Source organism: Mycteria americana, chromosome Z (genome assembly GCF_035582795.1).
Source record: "Mycteria americana isolate JAX WOST 10 ecotype Jacksonville Zoo and Gardens chromosome Z, USCA_MyAme_1.0, whole genome shotgun sequence".
NCBI lineage: Eukaryota > Metazoa > Chordata > Aves > Ciconiiformes > Ciconiidae > Mycteria > Mycteria americana.
Window position 1 is genome coordinate 46,675,713 of NC_134396.1, and position 18,797 is coordinate 46,694,509.

Genomic DNA, 18,797 nt, shown 5'->3' on the forward strand with positions numbered 1-18,797 from the left:
AATGCCTGCACCACGTCTGTAGTGGATATGTCAGGGGCAGGTTATTAAACAAATCCTGGGAGGTGAGTCGCTCTGTTCTCAGGACCTCCTGCCCCAGCTTCTGTTTTTAAGGCCCTGCAGGGATCTTCTGTTAATGTACCCTCATTTTGTTGGTTGCCAAGATGTTCTGTGCAGAAAGATTCTTGTGCCACACAGAGCAAAATTTTCGTGTTGGAGAGGGAAGGCTCTGCTCCAGACAAGGAACAGAACAAGCGGGCATGGGGCACAGTAAAGTGAACTTTTTCCAGTTGAAAAATATAAGTGTCTGGACAGAGAGCAACCTTCTTCATTCACCATGAGTGGCCCTGTCAGGGGAGCATGCTGTGCTGCTGTCATAGCCCTCTCATCTGCTCCTTTTTGTTAAGGTCTGGCCTTGCAGAGCATCCTGTCACAGGCTCAGTGGTGGCCAAGCTGGTACAGTGTGAGCTTAGCAGGACCCGCTTTGGTTTCTCCCCTGTGGGCTGAAGCAAGGAAAGCAGGACCTGCTGGCAGGAGTGGAGGGTTGCAGGGGAGAGCTGAGGCACCCCGAGCAGGATTTTTGTTGTCCCTTAGTTTGCTGCACTTTATTGCCATGCCCGCATGGGGCATATAACATCTCAGTATGTGTGTGCGCAGAATATGACTCAGCATGACTAAGGTCAGCAAGCCCTCGCTTAGTGTTGTTACTCGGAAATCACCATGCGCTCCAGCTAGCTGCGAGCCACTGTTCCGCAAAGCACCGAGATTTGCGTGCTGCAGAACTGAGTGCCTCTAATTGCACAGCACCCCTGGGCTCAGCCTGCCTGAAATCCTTTTTGTACAGTGTAATTTACATTAGCCACCATTGTTCACGTCCACATCAGGCACCATTGTTCGCATCCGTATTAGGCTCCTGGCTTTCAAGGCCAGCAGAAACCATTAAGTTACCCAGACGGTCTCTCAAGTGCTTCTGCAGAATTTCTTCCAGACTGATTCGGGCCTTTCTTTTCATTTCCCAGAAAAACCGCTATGAGATTTACGTTGGCCTCCTGAAAGAAGGGGTGAAGGAGCTGCTGTGTGGAGGAGAGAACGATGCGCCAGGACTGAAGAAATCCCACTCGAGTCCCTCGTTGAATCAGGAGTCTCCAGTTAGTGCCAAGGTGAAACGCAATGTCTCGGAGAGGAAGGACTACAGGCCAGAAACACCCAGCATTAAGCAGAAGGTCACTTAGGGTGGAAATGACAACTAGGGGAACAGCCATGCAGCAAAGTACCGGTGGTCAAAATTTTTTCATTTAATAACCTGTCATTCACAAAAATTAAGTGCATCTGCCTGAATGCGGTGTTAGTGACATTTTCTATTGTATATTTTGCTGTTTCTGTGCAGATTGTGGGAGATGTCTTTGCTCCTGCTTTGCTTTGCTTTGTTAATTTATCATTTAGCAATTGAAGCATCGGGACTTTTTTGTGTTGTTCTGTTTCTAAAGGAGCTGGGGGAGGGGTAGAGCGCTGTGACGTAGATTCTGTCTCTTCCCCGTTTATCTCCTCCCATCGGCACGTGGCTTTCATCTCTCAAGTCACTTGTCACTTTATTTACATGGTGGGTGGGAAAGTAACTGGACAAATGCTGCAGTGCTGTGTATGCGAGCTGTAGCTGTGAGAAAAGCTGTGCAAACGGGCAGCTGCAGAAGGCTGGCTAGAGCCTAGGGTGCTGGGAACACTGGTTTCCTGACCATGCAGAGCATGTTGGTACTGGTACTTAGCAGCAGGTGCTACACTAAATAGTCACTGTTGCTTATCATTATTGCGTTGACCCTGGACCCATGAGCGCGAAGGAATGAAACCCAGAAACCTCTGGCAATGCTGGGATGACAGCATTGGAATAATTTGTTTGCTTCTTTCCAAGCAAAGAGTCTTCTCCTGAGTTAGCAGGCTGGGGGGTATCCAAACCCGTGCTGTCACTGCAGTCAGGGAGATTAGGGATTACCCAGTCAGAATGAACCTGGGCTTTAAATTTATTTGTGGAGGAGGCTGCTGTAGATGTCAGCCTAATTAGCATTGTATTTTAAAGACAAAGGGCCTCTGTGTAGTTTTTAACTATACGCTCTCACTTAGCTGCTATATAGAGCCTTATGATATATTGTGCCCCGATGCTCCCCCTTCCAGGAGTTTCCTTGTTGGTATGCACAGACAGGAGTTTGCAATTTCTCTGCTAGTGACAAAGCACTTTGCCTTTTCTCTTCAGGAAGGGATCCTCCTCAGCTCTCCATTTTCCTGCTTTAGCTCACATATAGGTGGAAGAGGCTGGCGCAGACCGGAGAAGGGGACAGACTTGTCCTCACTGCGGGCCAGAGTTTGATGCCATCCTGGCTACTCCATGCCTGGAGGCCAGCACAAGGCAGCCCCACATTTGGCAGATCCTACCCTCCACCCTCAGGGAACCAGCCCGCCTTGCAGCTCCTGCGTACCCTGCACCAGGCTTTCAGAGGGGAGCGCAGGACGGGGAGAGACCACCGTGGGTAGAGCTTTCCATACCCAAAAGCCCCGTTTGTGCCACAGACCCTCAGGGTGGCCAGCAGTCTTCAGGCACAGGGAGTAGAAAGATGGTGTAGAAATCATTTTCCTGCTTCCCAGCCCTTCTTGCTTGGGCGGCATTGTGGCTCTTCAGAGAGCACTGGCTCACCTGTTACTTAACACCCTGGGTTTTAATCCCGAGTTTGATACTGGCCTGCTGGGTGAGCTTCGAAAGGTCTCTCCCATTTGGCCTTGCCCTTCCCTTATGTGGAGTAGTACAACCCAACTGGCCTTTCCCACAGAGCACCTTGGCAGGTAGTGTTGAGGGCCAGATGAAAATTGTTTGTTGCTGTTATTTTTGTTGTGCCTGGCACAGGGAAGCCTTCCTGATGGATGTTGTTCTTACTGCATAAAGAAACGTCAGGGTCAATGCAAGAACCATTTAGAAATGCGCTGGTGTTTTCAGCCCAAGTAGTCGAAGGGCCACACATCAAAAAATTACCACCTGAGTGGAATTGTGCTCTGCCAGACTTCCCGAAGGGTCCAAGTCAGTTCATCTAGCTTATTGAACTGCCAGTTCAGTGGGCAGGACAGGGAGCGATCAAAGAGAGAAGGACCTTAACAGGCGCCTCATGACTTGCCTCCCCTGCTGAGGACCACCGTGCAACAGCTTTCCCGGTGTTGTCCGCACTGTTGGCTGTAACGCAGATGTTGCGCGCTCAGATGCCGGGAGGTGTTGGAGCAAATTGATCCTTACAGTTGCAGCCTGGCAGCAAAACCAGATGGGACTGTTTCCATGTGTGATGTTGGGATGTGCACACATCTGGCATCTGCCACTGAGAGTGGCCGCTCCATGCTAGAAATCAGGAGGTTGGCCCCTAACCCTGGCAACGTTGCTAAGAACTGCAGAGTCTTGAACAGAAACCGTCAGCACTTCCCAAGCGGTGGGGGCTTTAGAAGTTGTGCATGCTTACAGTGGAGCAAACATTCCGTCCTCTTACTGAAGAAGAGAGATGCCTTCTGCTGCTCGATCAAAAGCGATGTGGTGCAGCATGCTGTTGTTAGGGGACTCAGTGTAGACAGGTGCATGATAATGGGAGGGGTTGTTTGAATTAATCAAGTGGGGTAGGTCAACAGCTCATGGAGGGGAAACAAAGCCAGGAGATCCCTGCAGCTGTTCATCATGCTCTGGTGGTTTAAAACAAACAACCAGAAGAGAGAGAAGACAAATTCATTCGGGGAATGCCAGATGCACATTTGAGAAGAAAACTTGTCCTGTCTTAGATACCGTGTTAGGAAGCATGCAGCAGAAAGAAAAAAATGTGCAGATTTGTAAATGGGCCCTTGCTTGGCTGTCAGGGTGGGGTTGTCTAGATGAGCTTTTCGAAGGCAGGCTGGAACGTGCCCAGCAAGCCTCTTGTGATTATGGAGTGAAGTGCTTTAAAAGGCAAGGAGGTGACATTTAACTTTTTCTTCCTGGCTTTTAAAATATTCTGGTTGCTGTAGACTGCAGTTAAATTGCTGAGCTCAAAAAGAAATTATTCCTGTAACATGTGTTTCCCAGCTTTGACACAGAAACTGGATAATTCCTCTTCAAAGTCATTGCAGAGGAGATGATTTGAAGCAATGGGAAAAGTCAAAAAGTGAACTGCAAAAATGGTAATTATTTTTTTTTTTTCATTTTTCATTATTTATTCTATATTTCCATGTATACTTGTAAACGGATTAGGGTATATTTTTTAAGTCTCATCTGGACTTAGAAAATGCAGTTTTTCACTGCATTTTTTAGCCATTATACATGTGTTGAGCTGGGAGCACTCTTGGTGAGACTGCTGAGGTGTGCAGGTTAGTTTATTGAGAATTTGTCAGGTTCCGCTCAATTTTTAATTAACACCATTTTGCTCCGTGCTGTACAAATTCCAGGCATCCCAGACACCCGTGTGAAAATGCACATTTTGGAGGTCGAGAGAAAAAGGTGATCCTGTTGTGAATGCTTAAGGTTCCTGGACTCCCTTGGGAATAGGATCATCTACTAAGCAGTACTGTAACTTGCTTTTTCCCCCCTGCCCTGATGCTATTGTAATGGGTGGGGGCAGGTTCTCAGGAGGTCTCAGCGGTGCATCTCCTTGGGTGGCACCACTGAGAGTCTGGCCAGATAGCTTTGCATGGTACCCGGTACCCTGCCTTTCTTTGCTGAAATGTTTGCCTTCAGCAGAGATCAGTGCTTGACCTCAGCGACTCAGGAGCTGCTGTTGCAATATGTAAGGATACTCTGCTGATTTCCAGCCCTCCTCTGGGACCCACCATGCACCTGAACTCAGTATCAGCGGAGCAGCCTGCAGCTTTCTGGGGGTGCTCAGTGCGAACTGGAGTTACTGGCAGGCCACTGTGAGCGTATGCATGTGCAAGCCAGCCTTTGCATCGGTGCTGCAGGGTGCTGCTTGTCATCCTCCTTGCTGCAGCATGCAACCATTGCTCAGGCAAGGCCTCTGCCTACATGTTGAGAGGGGGGATGCAAGGAGGGGAGCAGGATGGGGCCAACAGCTCCTTGCATCCCCCCTCTCAAGATGCAGACAGAGGTCCTGGAGGGACGCATCCTGCTCTGAAGCGTTGCTGGTTGCTCTCCCTCCAGGTGCTGGACCATCTCTTCTCCCTGGCTGAGGGAGGAGAGGCAGGAGAGGACCTCACTGGGTCCACACCTGACAGCAGAGAGGCAAGGGAGAAGGACAAAATTGCCTTCCCTTCTCCCCGCTCAGCAAGCAAAGCAGATGAGATACTCCCCTGAAGCCAAAACTGCGTTCTCCTGTGTGAGCCAACAGGATGCAGGGGTCTGGTTGAGACAGTTTTCGTTCGACAGCGGCTGCAAAAGAGACTCTCTGGGCCGGCTGTGTGTTTGTGTGCGTCTTGCAGATAAATCACGCATGGACCAGTGAACATGACTACAGCTTTTTAATCCAGTATTTATGTTGTGTCTTTAATTGATGTAGAGAGATAAGTCAGCCAGCAGAGTGATTAATGCAGCGTTGCTGTGGGGGAACGCTGTTCAGCTGCAACGCCGACTCAGACAGTTTTTCATCTATAGCCAGCCACTTGTAAATGGTTACCAGAAGCTTTCTAAGGGCCTGTAACAGCTCATCCCTTAAGTGCTTTCCCTCTGACCCCACCTGCTCCCAGGGTGGTCTGTCTGCATTTTGGGGGCTCTCCTGGAGAGTGGTGCTCATTGCAGCCCTGCTTTGAGCAGGAGTTTGGACTAGCAGACCTCCAGAGACCGGAATTGTTTGGCGACTTTTCACAGCTCCGATGCCTTCCGGTAACAAGGCTGGTTGTTCTTCTGGCTTGAAACAGCCAATATTTTTGCCTTCCTCCGGTGGGGGAGTGAGGTTCTCGCTTGATTAGAGCAGCCCCTTCAGTGAGGAGGTGGTTGTGGCAGTGGAGAAAGTCAAAGGTGGCAGGGTTATCACTGGGCTTCTGGAGGCATTGCATGGCAATGTTCTTCTTGAAAGCAGGGAAGGCTTTTTTCTGCAGATGGCGTACCAGTTAACCGTGTCTGCATTCTCCATCCCTAAATCAATTTTGGCCTTATCACAGTTAGTCTGACAGCTCCTCCTCCTTTTCTGTCAAGCTGCTCCTGTCTGTCATCTTAGCACCTCAGCTGCTTCTGTATAACAGGTCTCTTTCCTTCCATGCTTGCAGAAATCCGGAAAATTTGACTGTCCCATCTTGCCTTGAGAAAACCTGCTCTGAAGCAGTGCTGCGTTGAATGGATAACCCTGTGAACAGCTTTTTCATTCTGTTCGTTGGTAGCCTATGTTTCTAGCCACAGTTATAGCTGGGAGGTGTGAGACGGAGTTTCAGACTGCCGTGATCCTCTGCCATTATGCTGCAGGGGTGCAAGGTCCCTCCTCCCACACTCAGACCAGACACTTGTGACATTCCTAGCCTCCTTTCCAAAAGTCTTGGAGGCAGAGGCAACCCATGCTAGGGGGAAACTTTGAAATGCTGTTATGCAAGGAGTTGGGTACTTTCCAAATCAGGCCATACGTTTTGCAGCCCTTTGGGGAGCTGGGTAAAAAAAAAAGAAGCAATTTTCAGCCAGTGTCCCCCAAGCACAGAGGGATGGTGTCCAGGTTGTCAGAAACACTGGTTGCTTTTGCAGAGGCAAAGGTAGTATACACACCTTATCTCAAGCAATCTTCTGGCTTGCTGCTTGTTTAAACTTTCCCCATTATTGCTCTCCCCAGGCTCTGGGATGTCACATCTGCTCTGAGAGGGCAGTTACGAAGTACACCTTTCTCCCCAGAGCATGACCAGAGCTCCTGAGCGTGTGTTCCCAGCATCCGATATCTAGGGTGCCTAGAGGGGTGAGCCAAAGAAGCTGTCTCAGAAATTTCTTTGAAAGACCTGGTCTCCAGCTTGTGCTTTTTGGAGGATATCTTTAGTGCATATAGAAGCACTATGCCTGGCCTCTCCTCTCTCCCAGCAGCATAGGTGTAGTATAGTGAGCTGCTTCACCTGGAGCTTCACTGTGTGGGACCTGAACATTTGCTCCAGCAAGAAGAGGCTTTGTCAGCCTCAGAGAAATGATACCACCTAAGCTGAGCACCAGTGCACAGGACAATGATACTGTAGGAAGGCAGTCAGAAAGCCAGTGCCACCCTCCATGGCTGGTCACCTGCTGGGGTCTGTGTGCTCGAGCATTTCCTTCAGTGCTGGGGGTAATTAGAAATGCCGGCTTCCTTTTCCACCTACACTGTGCTACTTGATGAACTGTCCCCACCACCTGCTGCTTTTCTCCCTTGTGACAGCAGCACCCTCATCCAGGGGTGCCACGGTCCTGTTTAGGGACCTCCCGTTAGGAGGCTGGTTTAAATAAAACCAAGGAGGACAGGTCACAGGGAAATGTGTCCAGCTGCCCTCTGGGAGTATTTGCTCTCCTGTTGGAAACATCCAGTTGAACAGTGAAAAGAGGCAGGCTCAGCCCTGCCTGAGAGAATGTACCTTGCTCGTCCATTTTGTTAGTTGCATTGAGGCTGTATTTTAATTATTTATTAGAGCACCTCCCTTAGCAAATGCAAGCAACAGCTTTCCCAAAGGCTGCACCATTGGCCTGACTTTGCTCCCGTGATCAGGAGGAGCAAATTCAGGCCAGCCTAAAGCATTCTCTGTCCTCCCTTTGAACAATGAACTAGTCTGTAAAAATTATAAATGTTTAAACAATGAGGGACCTCCGATGGCATCTGCTTTAAATCTGTGCCAGGAATTATCTGGGGTACAGGCCAGAGGTTTATTTGGACTGAGAAAAAGTACATCACATAGCAATGCAAGGATCGAAAGTGCTACAAACTACAAGGGCAGGATTTTTCTCTGACATAAACCATAGTAATCAGTAGCCACTCTATAGCAGTGGTCCTGTGTGTAACTCACCTAAATGGGACCAGCACAACAAGATACTTTCTGTCTAAGCAGGCAAGGTTTCAGCTTTGCCTTGGGCCAAGTGAATATCCTGGTGTAACCACAGAGCAGCTAGCCAAGCTGCCGTGGAGACTTGCTTGACGCAAATCCTCTGACTCCCCTGAGCCTCTTTCTGGGAGAAGGGAGATCGATGATATCCAGTCTGTGTCACTGCACAGGGCAAACTCTATCGGTGATAGAAGTCTTAAATCACTTACACGCTTATGAAAACCTCATGCTCAGTGCTGTCAAATTCTGGAAGACTGTAGGATGAGAACAGCGGTGGGTTGTGTGGGTTTTTTTTTAATTTGTACATATTCATGACAACTATGTCCTCTTACTCGAGGCTGGGATTATAACTTGGCTAAAAGAACAGTGTTTTTTGGCAGTTTGAAAACTTTAAAATCACTACTTTTTGCGTGAGGTACAATCTGAGGCTTACATTACTTGGTGAACGTGTTTAAGTGATGCCTATAGATGTGTGTATGTATTTCATAGGTATAGTACAGCTTCTGTGGCTCAGCACTCCAAAGCCTGCTGTTCTTTTCTGAGGCTTATTTTGGTCAAAGCACTTCAGCAGCTGCAAACTTTGTTAGGATTCTTCTTATTCTAGTTGTTCTCAAATTAGGTTAAACAGTCATCAGACCTTTTGCAGATTTAGGGTATCCCTTGAGCTGCCTTGATCTCCATGTGTTTGTCCACCAGTGGCTGCCTGTTGTTCTGCATGTTGAAAGCATAGGCATATATTTGAGAGTCTAAGCAAGGATTACTGGGTGGGATTTTCTGCTAGCTCAACACTGGGCTAACTCTCTCCCTGTTGATGTCAGCCGATGCCTGCACCGGGAGCATCCATGCTGACTTCTTCTGAAAATCACACTCTGGGGATCTAATACACAGCTTTACTTCTGAAAATGTTGACCTCGCTCTGTGAAAATTCAGCAAGGGGACATCATGTCCAAAAGTGTCCAAGCAGGACAGGTGCCTGTGATGTCTCCTGCAGATACAGCCGTACAGCAGTAGTGAGGGTTTCTTTCTGCAACTGTACAGATTTCCAGAAGAACGTCTGGCTCATCAGCAGGGAAAAGAAGAGCAGCAGGGCTGAAATCTCTCTCTCTGGCATCTCGTATGCCTCCCAGAGGTTTCCCTTGGGAGGTTTAAACAACCTTTTAACAAGTTGCTGGTCTAAGTAAAAAGACATAAGGAAACCCGGTGGGTTTTCCTATTGTGCTCTAGTTAGGGCAACACTAGCATTATCTGCATTATCCCTGGAAAGGGGGAGCAAAGCCTGAGGGTGGGATTCTTACCTGGAGTCATAAAACTCTTATCATGCAGTTACCTTGAAGCAGTTGAGCAACCTCAGTGAAGCCATGCCTTTGTGCTTCACTGGACCATGGCCAGAGTGATCGTGTCTTGCAGGACTGAGATGAGAGTGGACTGCAGCTCAGGATGAAACGAAGAGGGACATCCCCATCACATTGCTTTGGGCGGGCTGTAATCCTGTAATCCTTTTACAGGCGCTGAGCTTCTCCCTTGGGTTACCTGCCTCCCATGGTGATGTAGTGGGAAGATGAGGCTGAGCACTGTTGCATTCAGAGTCGCAGTTAGGAAGTGTCATTTGCCCTCCACCTGAGCTGTTGCAAAGTTGTTTTCCCTTAGGCTGAGACAGAGGACTGACTTTTCAGTTATCGTTGTCTGGTACCCATATGGGAAGAGTAGCTCTTGGTAGTGGTAGTGCAGAAAAACATTTTGCACATGCGTGTACACACACCCTGTGCATCTCTTGTGTGCAGACCTAACCTTACAGGGCCTGAGAGAAGTGCTTGCAAGCCCTTTCCTCTGGATGGCCTCCTACCCCTTTTGCCAAGTGTAAGAACCTTCTTTCTAATAACCTTGAACTCAGTTTACTCTCATCACTGAATCGCTGGAGTGTTTGTCATGCAACACACTGGAGACGCAGTCCCGGTCTCACTGCTTTGTGGTAACTTCTTGGTCTGCTGTGAAGCAGCATTGTGAAGCAGTCAATAGATCTTTTCCAGCAGTGTGAAACTTGCTGCTCTGACTCTGGCACGGTCATTGTCTCAGGTTTGAGGCTGTCCTACCACCAGGGCACCCCGTTTTGTCCCTGGGAACATGCATGGCCAGAAAAGCATGCTCCTCAGTGGTCAGAGTCAGAGCTGTGCAGACTTAAGTCAAGCCCTGGTTTATGGGAGGTGTTTCCACGTGCTGCTGATGTCCATAAGGACTCAAACATACACTTGCTTACACAGAGATGCTTTCCTGAAGCAGAGTTGTCACTCTTTTCTACAGGTACCACAGGATGCCCTCCCTTATTCTGCTTCATGTAACTGGTACTAGAATGATCATTTCCTGATAAATGAAGGCACTTAATCAGTCCTCTTCCCCTTGGAAGACGGACTTTTGGGGATATTGTTATATCATTTAAAATAATATTTTGGAATTTAAGTTTACATTGCTTTATTTTTCACTTGAGGTGACTGTATATAAATATTTTCCTCTATTTTATCATTGCTGATAAAGTAAGCCTACGGTATACAGACAAATAATTTGCCTTTGATGTATTGAAACTGTGAGATATAAAGTAGACTTCTCTCTTGTGTCCATGTTCCTGACTATAACTCTGTTCCTCTGTGTTTTTATAAGTTGGAATAAATGTTGCTTACGGGCAACAGAGAGCCTGCAAGCTTCCCAATAATTTTTATGTAATTGAAATCAAGCAACCCTAGTGAAGGATCTCACATATGTATAATGATATATGTATATGTACAAACTTTAGAAAGAAATAAACCAAATGTATTTCATCTTCTGCAGTTGAATGTTTTTTATTGGAGCCCTTGCTGTTGCTTCCTACGAGTAAGAACATGAAGGTGGCTTTACCAGCTCATACAGCAGCCTCTGGCTGCCCTGCTCAGGGAAGATACAGACCAATTAGCTGGTGCAGCCCTTTCCCCAGTGCTCCCTTCTGACTTGTGGCAGTCAGCAGTTTCAAGGTTTCCTGAGCTGGACGGTGCATGTACTGTCTGCCTTATAGAAACACAGTCTGGACCGGAATACCTCTGCCAGGGCAGAGGTCAGTGCGGCCCCACACAAATATATAGCAAACGCTCCTTACCGAAGGAAACACACGGAGACGTGTGATTGGGGTAACCAATGGAGCCAGTGGTACTGCATGCACACTAGCCCTGTCTGAGGGGAGCTGGCACATGTCTGTCTTCCTTTTGCACCCCTGCAAGGGGTGGCTTCACCTCTGGGCTGTTACAGGGTGTGTAGCCTGCAGTTACCACCGCTTGGCTGTGAAGAGATGCCAAGAAGAGAATTAACTGATTAAAAATGGGTTTGCCAGCACATGGGTTAGAAGAGGGAGGCTGCAGCAAACTGTTCAGAAATGATTGGGAGTTGACAGCAAAATTTTTGAGGTAGGTTGTTTGAGGGCACTGTCAAGGGTGGGAATTGCTGTTGGCCTGGTCAATGGGAAGAAAGGACCTATGAGAAGCAGAAAAGTCAGACACTAAAGAAAAAAGGGGAGTGGAGAAAGACTGTGGGAGTGGGCAAGAAACAATGGCTATCCAAAGTGAGAGGAAACAGGCTGTGCAACACACAGAAAGGAAACAGGCTGTGCAACACACAGAAAGCAAACAGCCTTGTGCTTGCAGTTCTTGGGTTGGACATGGCTCAGTGTGGGAAGATAGGGTACTGCGTGGAGAGTGAGTGACATGGCAAATGAAGAGGACGTGTCCAATACCAGGTGGGGCATGGAGAAGCTTTACAACAGGGCTGGGAGCTTGTATTTGGAGACAATAGTAGGGAAGACATGTTTTTTCTTACCAAGATCTCTGTGAATGTTTGACTGTCTTGAGCTGATTGTTTCTTTCTATTTTTTACTCCTAGAGACTCAGCGTGTTGCCTTTAGATGAATGGCAAGACCTCCAGCACTTGAGATAGTTATGCACTTTTTTTTTTCACACTGTGCCATAGGATGTCAGATTTTTTCATTGCTGTTCCATCCTGGTTACTTCAAAACACTCGGGGTTTGTTGGTTCCAATGCATGCTCCTGAATTAGTATGTCTTTTATGAAAAGACTAAACAAAGTGGTGGTGAGGACGGGTGGGAGTATTTTACAAAGATGTATGAAATGCCTCCTCTAAGCCCAAATGAATGTTTTAACCGTGTCTGAATGTTCATGTCAGTGCTGCTCACCAACTCTTTTTCTATTTTGTCTTCCTAGCTGACAAAGTCAACACAGCATTTTCTGGTGAACCCTTTCCACTTAGAATCATTAGTCGTGTCACGTTGCTCACAATGCATTAAACTAGAACAAAATGACAGAACAGGTGCAAAGTGAAAGACAGATGCATTTATATTCTCTTCATTGTCCATTTGCAGTTCAAGTTTCCAAGTACAGAATATAATTATCAAGGGAGCCTGAAAGGGCTAGCTTGTGTATGCAGGTGAAACCTCTACAGTCCACAGAAGCTACACATCTCTTCAGCTATTTATAAATAATGTGACTTAGCCCAAAAGCACAGCACAACTTGGTCTGAAATTGTCATGGGTATCTCTAGATTAGAAATGGGAAGAAAGTTCTTACCCAGCAGAGCACTGATGTACTGCAGTGGCCTCCTAAACGGCAAGGAAAGGGCAAAAATACCCAGTAGCTTTTAAGGTGGAGCTTGAAGGGGAATGATACGATGATGACCCAGGTTTTCATCTGTCAGGCCATCGCATGTTCTAGCTCTTTCTTTCCATGTTTGCTGCTAAATCGATGTTTCTCAAAAGAAGTGATGCCAGCTGCTATACTAGCCATTTCTCCCAGAAAAAGCGCCATCCTAGAAAGCATGAACTACTGCACAACAGCTGGCCACCATGCCAGGTTTGCTGTCATGGTCATGTTAATTTTAGGGCATCTCTTCTGGTGCCATTCTACAGCTAGTTTTTGGGTGGATCAGGTACATAGATGATGTAGGTCTTTGTTTTGCTGGTCTGCTCTTGACAACAAGACACAAAGACAAGAATCTGAACTGGGATGAGGTGGAGGAATCAAGGCTAAGTAGACTGATTTACCTCGGAGAATGTGTACGGTAACATGTTGCTATTCTGAACTGGAAAATTGTGGGGAGCTTTTGGCCCCTGTACCCAGGCAGGGTGTATCAGTAATACTGTATAAGGCTGAGATTGCCCCAGTAACAACTTTGGAAACAACCAGACTTTGGTACAGATGTTGCTGAATTGGGCCAGTGAGGAAAAAGTAACGAGGGACATGTTGTGTCTTAGGGAGGAGCTTGGGCAGAGAAAGGGAGGTACAAGGGTGTCAAAAAGGTTATTCCAGAAATAGAAACAATGATGAATAAGGTAGAAAATGAGGTAAAGAACAAAGGATGGGGGAATCTTCTGAAAGGAGGAGTGCGGGTGCCTACAGACGACAGTGATGCTGACTTGCAAACCGGAGCTGGTGGGACTCCCCCTTGGGCTTTCCATCAGGTCTGTGTCTGAAAAACTTGGTAGGAGAGGGTGGGCTGCAGAGGGATAGATTTCTACCCTGGTGATAGGTCATGTAGGGAGGGAAAGGTGGTGGATTTGTAAGTGAATAGTAGATGTGTGTGATTCATAAGACTTAAGAGCGTTACATTAACAGCTTTACAACTGTGTGTAATAGGGTGGAAAATAGTATAATTGCAGATTAGCAATAGTGGTGTGTTTGTTTGATAATCGGTATATTGATTACTTAATAGATTGACCAGTTTCTTAGTAACATGTTGCTTAATCACTAAACGCTGTGGTTTCCTAAATCAGTTACATCTTGATCTTGCAATCTAAATGGAGGGAGTTGCTTCCTGAAATAACAGATACATGGCGAGAAAGGCTTCAGGACAGTTCCTACTTAGTCTTTACTTGCTTCAGCCACAACTTTAATGACTTAGACAACTGCAAGGACGTTTGTAGGAATATTTGAAAATATTTGAATTATGCAGGAGCTCTGCCAGTGACCACAAGCCACAAGCTAAAAAGGATGAGTCCTGAGAATGCAAAAATAACAGTAAAAAGGACATATTGGGAAAGCAAGGTCTGTGAATTAAAATCTCAGGGACAGACGTTTATAGTGCACGAGCATCGTGTTTTCTCATAGAGCAAACACTACTTGTCTGCATGTGTAAAGGCACTGGTGGGCCTTTATCTGTGCAGTCTTGAAATGTAGGTGAAATGTACTGTACAGATGGCTAGAAGACTGCAGAAGAAAGCAGAATATAGCACTGGGGACTGAAAACTCTGTGGAAAAGAAGATGGCAAGGAGGGTTTGCCCAAGGGGAGAGCAACCAGAAACTGTTTGAAAGCTGGAGGCAAGAAGAAAACTGAACAAGAATGTAAAGAAAAAGCATGGGAGGCAACTGAACAGTACACAGATTTAGTTATCACTTGGAAACGGCAATCCATTAATAAGAAAGGAGCAGACATCTGTGAAGGTTGCCTCATGCCTCCCGTTGTCCAAGTGCTGTTTTGGTGAAAAGTTCTCATTCCCCCATTGTTTGCAGAGGCACTTTGAACACTGGCAGGGAGGGCTGCCACGGGGTCAGGAGAGTGTGCTGTGTGCTGGCCTTCAGGGAAAACTGCTCAGAGTTAGCCAAGATAAATATTCCTTCCTGCACTTTGCAGCTTGGAAGACAGCAGCATCTCTGGGTCTGTGCACTGTCTGCTGGATGGGGACTGGCTTTGCTGGAAAGGGCAGAAAAAAAACCCCCAAACCCAAGCTGAAGCCTGTTTTCCCCTCACCACTATACAGAGCTTGTTCAAAATATGTGGGTGTGGGTGGGTGGGTGGTTGGTTGTTTTCTTCCCCCGCAAAAAAATGTCTTTGTTCAGCCAGAAATCATCTTTCTGATCTGCCTCACCTTTTAATGCTGAGCTCAGAAGTGCGCAGTAGAGATGCTCTGTCATCTCTTTGAGGTGGTGAATATTTTTAGTCAGCTTGAGCAACCTTCTCCTCTCTACCCAGGTGTCCAGTGTAAAAAAGCACCCTTTCTCTTTTCAGGGTAATGCCAACCAGGACTTGTTAACCAAGATGTGTCTCTGGACGCTTGTTGTGGGTACAGCCTTCAGCACAGACACATGCCCTGTCATTTAAGGAGGGGTTTTGATCAAGGTGATGACGGGGATGCTGCTGTGAGGGTGGGCGTGAGGAATGCTCCTGTCATGCCAGAAGTGCATGTGTGATACCCAGCTCTTGGTGCACACTGCCTCCTTTCCCATCACATCCCATCCCATCTGGGGCTGAACTGTGCTGGGCGCCCCATAAGTACGAGAACTGAGACTGGGGTGGATAGAGCCAGGGCCATGACCAGCATAATTACCAGAGTAATAAAGACACCAATTACTGCACTCTTTGCTTCCCCCAAAGAAATGCTCGCTGTCGCAGGAACTTGCAGTGGGCTGTGCCTGGGGTGGGAATACTCTCCATGTCTGGGCTGAAACATCCTGCTGGGACAGTTTTGTGGGGGCCTTGCAGCCAGCCAATGATAGCAAGCAGGGTGTAAAACTCAAGTCCCTATTACCACAGCCTTACCCACGCTGCGTTTCTCAGGCAACTGGGGTGTGGGCGGCAGTTAGAGATTGTAATTGTTTCGGGGAAAAAAAAAAGGCCCATACACACACACACACGCACACACACACACAAAAACAACAACAAAAAAAAACAACAAAAAAAGAAGTGCTCTTGCTATTTAGCTGCAATTTCTGACTGCACTTTAGACAAATTGTCAGAATCCGCATTCCCATTGGCAGGGAGCCAGGCTCCCCGGCACGCTGATTAAACTGTGTGTGGGCAAAATGTAGGCAGATGATGGGGACCCGGTACACTGAAAACTTGGAGAGCTTTGTTTTCCTTTGCTGCTGCTTTCTTTTTCTCTCCAAACTCCTTGCAGGCTAGTTTTCTGACCATCCCTCGTTGGATCTTTTTTGGGGCCTGGACCTCCAACTTGGGGAGCTGAGGAGAACCGTGAAGCCACCAAGGCAGCTGCTCATGGTGCATAACCCCTAGATGTTCATTCACCTGCAGGTGAGCAGGTAACCCTCTGAATGCAGTGAAGGTACTGGAGAGACTGAAAATGTTGGGCGACAGCAATGTAAAGGGAATTTTTGCAGGTGGATGGGAAACCCTCTTCTGCGAAGGGCCCAGCCAGCCAGCAAGGCACGTGCTCCTGGTCCAGCTTCAGCCTCCCTGGGACCTCCAGGATATGTGTCTGCCTGTCATGGTGGGCACCCTCGGTTTACACTGACTTGCTCGTTCACTAACTTTTCATGTGGTCTCTCATCATTTCTCTTAGGACTTGTCAGTACACAGTCAAGAAGGTAAGATGAGTTGACCAACCTTTGGAGCCACAAGCACGCATTGGGTGGAGACACTTTTCAGAAACATAACGGCTGGGCTCCACTGTGACTCAAGGTCGCTCCACTTCTACGTGGGAGCTGATGCCACCACAAAGGGTTTGACTGGATAGCTACACAAGTGAGGTTAACTCTGCTTTAAAATGGGTGAGCTGCGCTGCACTGAACACCTGTGTGGGCATCCCGATTCAGAGGCAGGGTGGCCTCCATGCAGCCTAGCTTCCGGAGCGAGGCAAGCTGAATCCCTTTTTTAAATCTGAACACGCAAGCTGAATCCCTGTTTTAAATCCCACAGCAATTTGATTCACATCTTTAGCTAATTCCTCTTGAACTTTCTAAGAGATCTGGCACAAACAAGTCCCTAGAGGTATTTTGCAGCCCTCTGGGCTCTTGCTGCGCTTGTGATTCATCAGATGTGTCTTGATGTTTAGCTCAGTGTGCAGTCTGACTGACAGGGCCTCCTTGCCAAGCGTTAGGAGCTGCAGAAGTCCTGCAGGGGCTCGCACGCGCCGACGGTGCAGTCTGGGGCTCAGCCTCTCACGATTACAGAGAAGGGTCCGGTCCTCCAGGTGGGAGCTACCTGAAGGCTGAGGTGCCGGCTCCAGCACAGCCCCACCGTGATCTGCCTCTGTGCCCAGGAGGCAGGGAGGTTTCGCCCTCAGCTTCCCCAGGAGCAGACTAAGGCCAGAGCTGCATGTGTGCGCACCAGTTCTGCCTATACTATTCAAACTGCGAGCTCTCCAGGGCAGGGGCTTCAGCTGTGTACATTCAATAGTAATAAATACTAATCCTTACGGTTTGCAATCTGCTTGGCTTTCGGAGACTGGTATGACTTTAATGCAAAACACAAAAGGCCTCGCACAGTGTTTTATGAGCCCTGGGGACAGTTTAACTTGTTCGAATGTGTACTTGGCTTTGAGTCACAGATGTGATCAATCAAAGGAGCAGTCTTTTCCCTCTGACTCACCAAGGCTGATTCCTTGAATTTGAGGGGTTTAAATATCCACTTGATTCAAGCATTAAGGAGTTGGACTTGAAAAATTCTGCATGTTGAAACCACGGTGGAGGCAACTGAGCCCAGCTCCGGCAAGGTCAAGGAAAGATCACTCAGGTGCTAAAGGCAGAGGACATCTACTGGCTTTAATCAGCTGAGAATTAAGCTTTGTGGGCAATGAACTGTAGATTCACTGGGGTGCCAAACCTAGAAAACTTCCCCTGTAAATTTACCCTGATGCGTCTCTCATCTAAATGGATTTAAAAAAATGAAGAAAACCAAATGCACCCCCATGTAATGGGATTTTCAGGTTTGTCATTCCACTCCTGGGAACCCTGATTTTGCCAAAGGACAGTAAAATGAGAAGGGAGAAAAAAACCCATGCCCCTCCTTGTCCATTCAGGTATCTCCTGTTGAAGTACAATTTTAATTCCACATTTCCTCAGCAGGTATGCCTTGAGGCCTGGTGAGCTTCTGCAGTCCTTGCACTGTCCCAGCTTGAATAGTGAAATGCTACTACGGTTATTGCTGTTCCTCTTTTGGCTGTGATGGGTGTGAGAAAACACCAAATTTGTTTGGCTGCTGGTATTACGTGTAGCACTGTCTCACTGCAGTACGTCATCCCTTGTTTATCTGTGCCCCTCAGTGCTTTTATTGTTGTGCTAACTGACCGCATCGTATTGTGTCCTCTCCCGGTGCTATTGTCCTCTAGGTGGAAAATGAAGCACAAAAAGCCCAAGTAACTCTGTCACCCGGGAATTTGTGACCACATACGGAAGGTGAATTCCCCTCTCCCAGAAAAGGCAGTGTATCACTTTGTGTCACGCTCCTTTTTTAGCTGCCTCGAGTGCTTTGACAGCTTTACCTCCTTTATGAAGATCATCTCTTCTTGGTCTAATCCTTCATTCTTGCCCTCAGCTTGTTTAGTTCTGAATTGCCATTAGAGAAGACTTCGCAACTGGCTGAATCTCTGCAATTACGACTAACACCTCTAGCATATGTGCTGCTGCCTTAGCTCAGTGCAGAACCCCAGTTTCAGACCAAGCAATAGAACTGGACAGATGTATTTGTGGTCACTTGTGCTACGGTCATCACCTGAGTTCAGAGTACTGCTATGCTAAGCAATGTGTAAGCCTCTTATGCCTCCAGACTGTGGCTTTGATCCAAAGGTTTATACCCAAGCTGAAATTCAGAGGCAAGAGGTTTATTGGACTTTTTGCCGATAAATGCTCATAAGGTCAGGACACACTGGCTGGCTGCAGAGCATGAAGATTAGCAGACAAAATAGTTAGGAAAGACAGATAAACAAAGACAAAGAAACAGGCACACTGTGGCCATTTGCCCATGGTCAGAAGGTTGTTAACTGTTCTTCAAGCTGTTGTTATGCACAATAAAAAAAAAATAGGGGCTGCTTGGATTGGGGGCGGAGGTTAGCTCTGCCCTGGCA

General features: G+C 47.4%; 1 protein-coding gene across 7 annotated transcripts in view; it reads left to right on the plus strand.

The window, feature by feature from the left end:
- Positions 1–15,104, plus strand: part of LOC142402685 (PH and SEC7 domain-containing protein 3-like) — a 115,667-nt gene extending 100,563 nt beyond the window's left edge. For 4 of the 7 annotated variants that reach the window (XM_075488393.1, XM_075488396.1, XM_075488400.1 and 1 more), the window contains 2 exons: positions 1,017–1,157; positions 15,005–15,104. In XM_075488393.1, coding sequence (XP_075344508.1) covers positions 1,017–1,157; positions 15,005–15,097 — 234 coding nt within the window. In that variant the 3' untranslated portion in view covers positions 15,098–15,104. Of the gene's footprint in view, positions 1–1,016; positions 10,782–15,004 lie in introns of those variants that run through there. The other 3 variants (XM_075488394.1, XM_075488402.1, XM_075488395.1) reach the window with 2 other exon arrangements.
- The last annotated feature ends 3,693 nt before the right edge of the window (positions 15,105–18,797 follow it).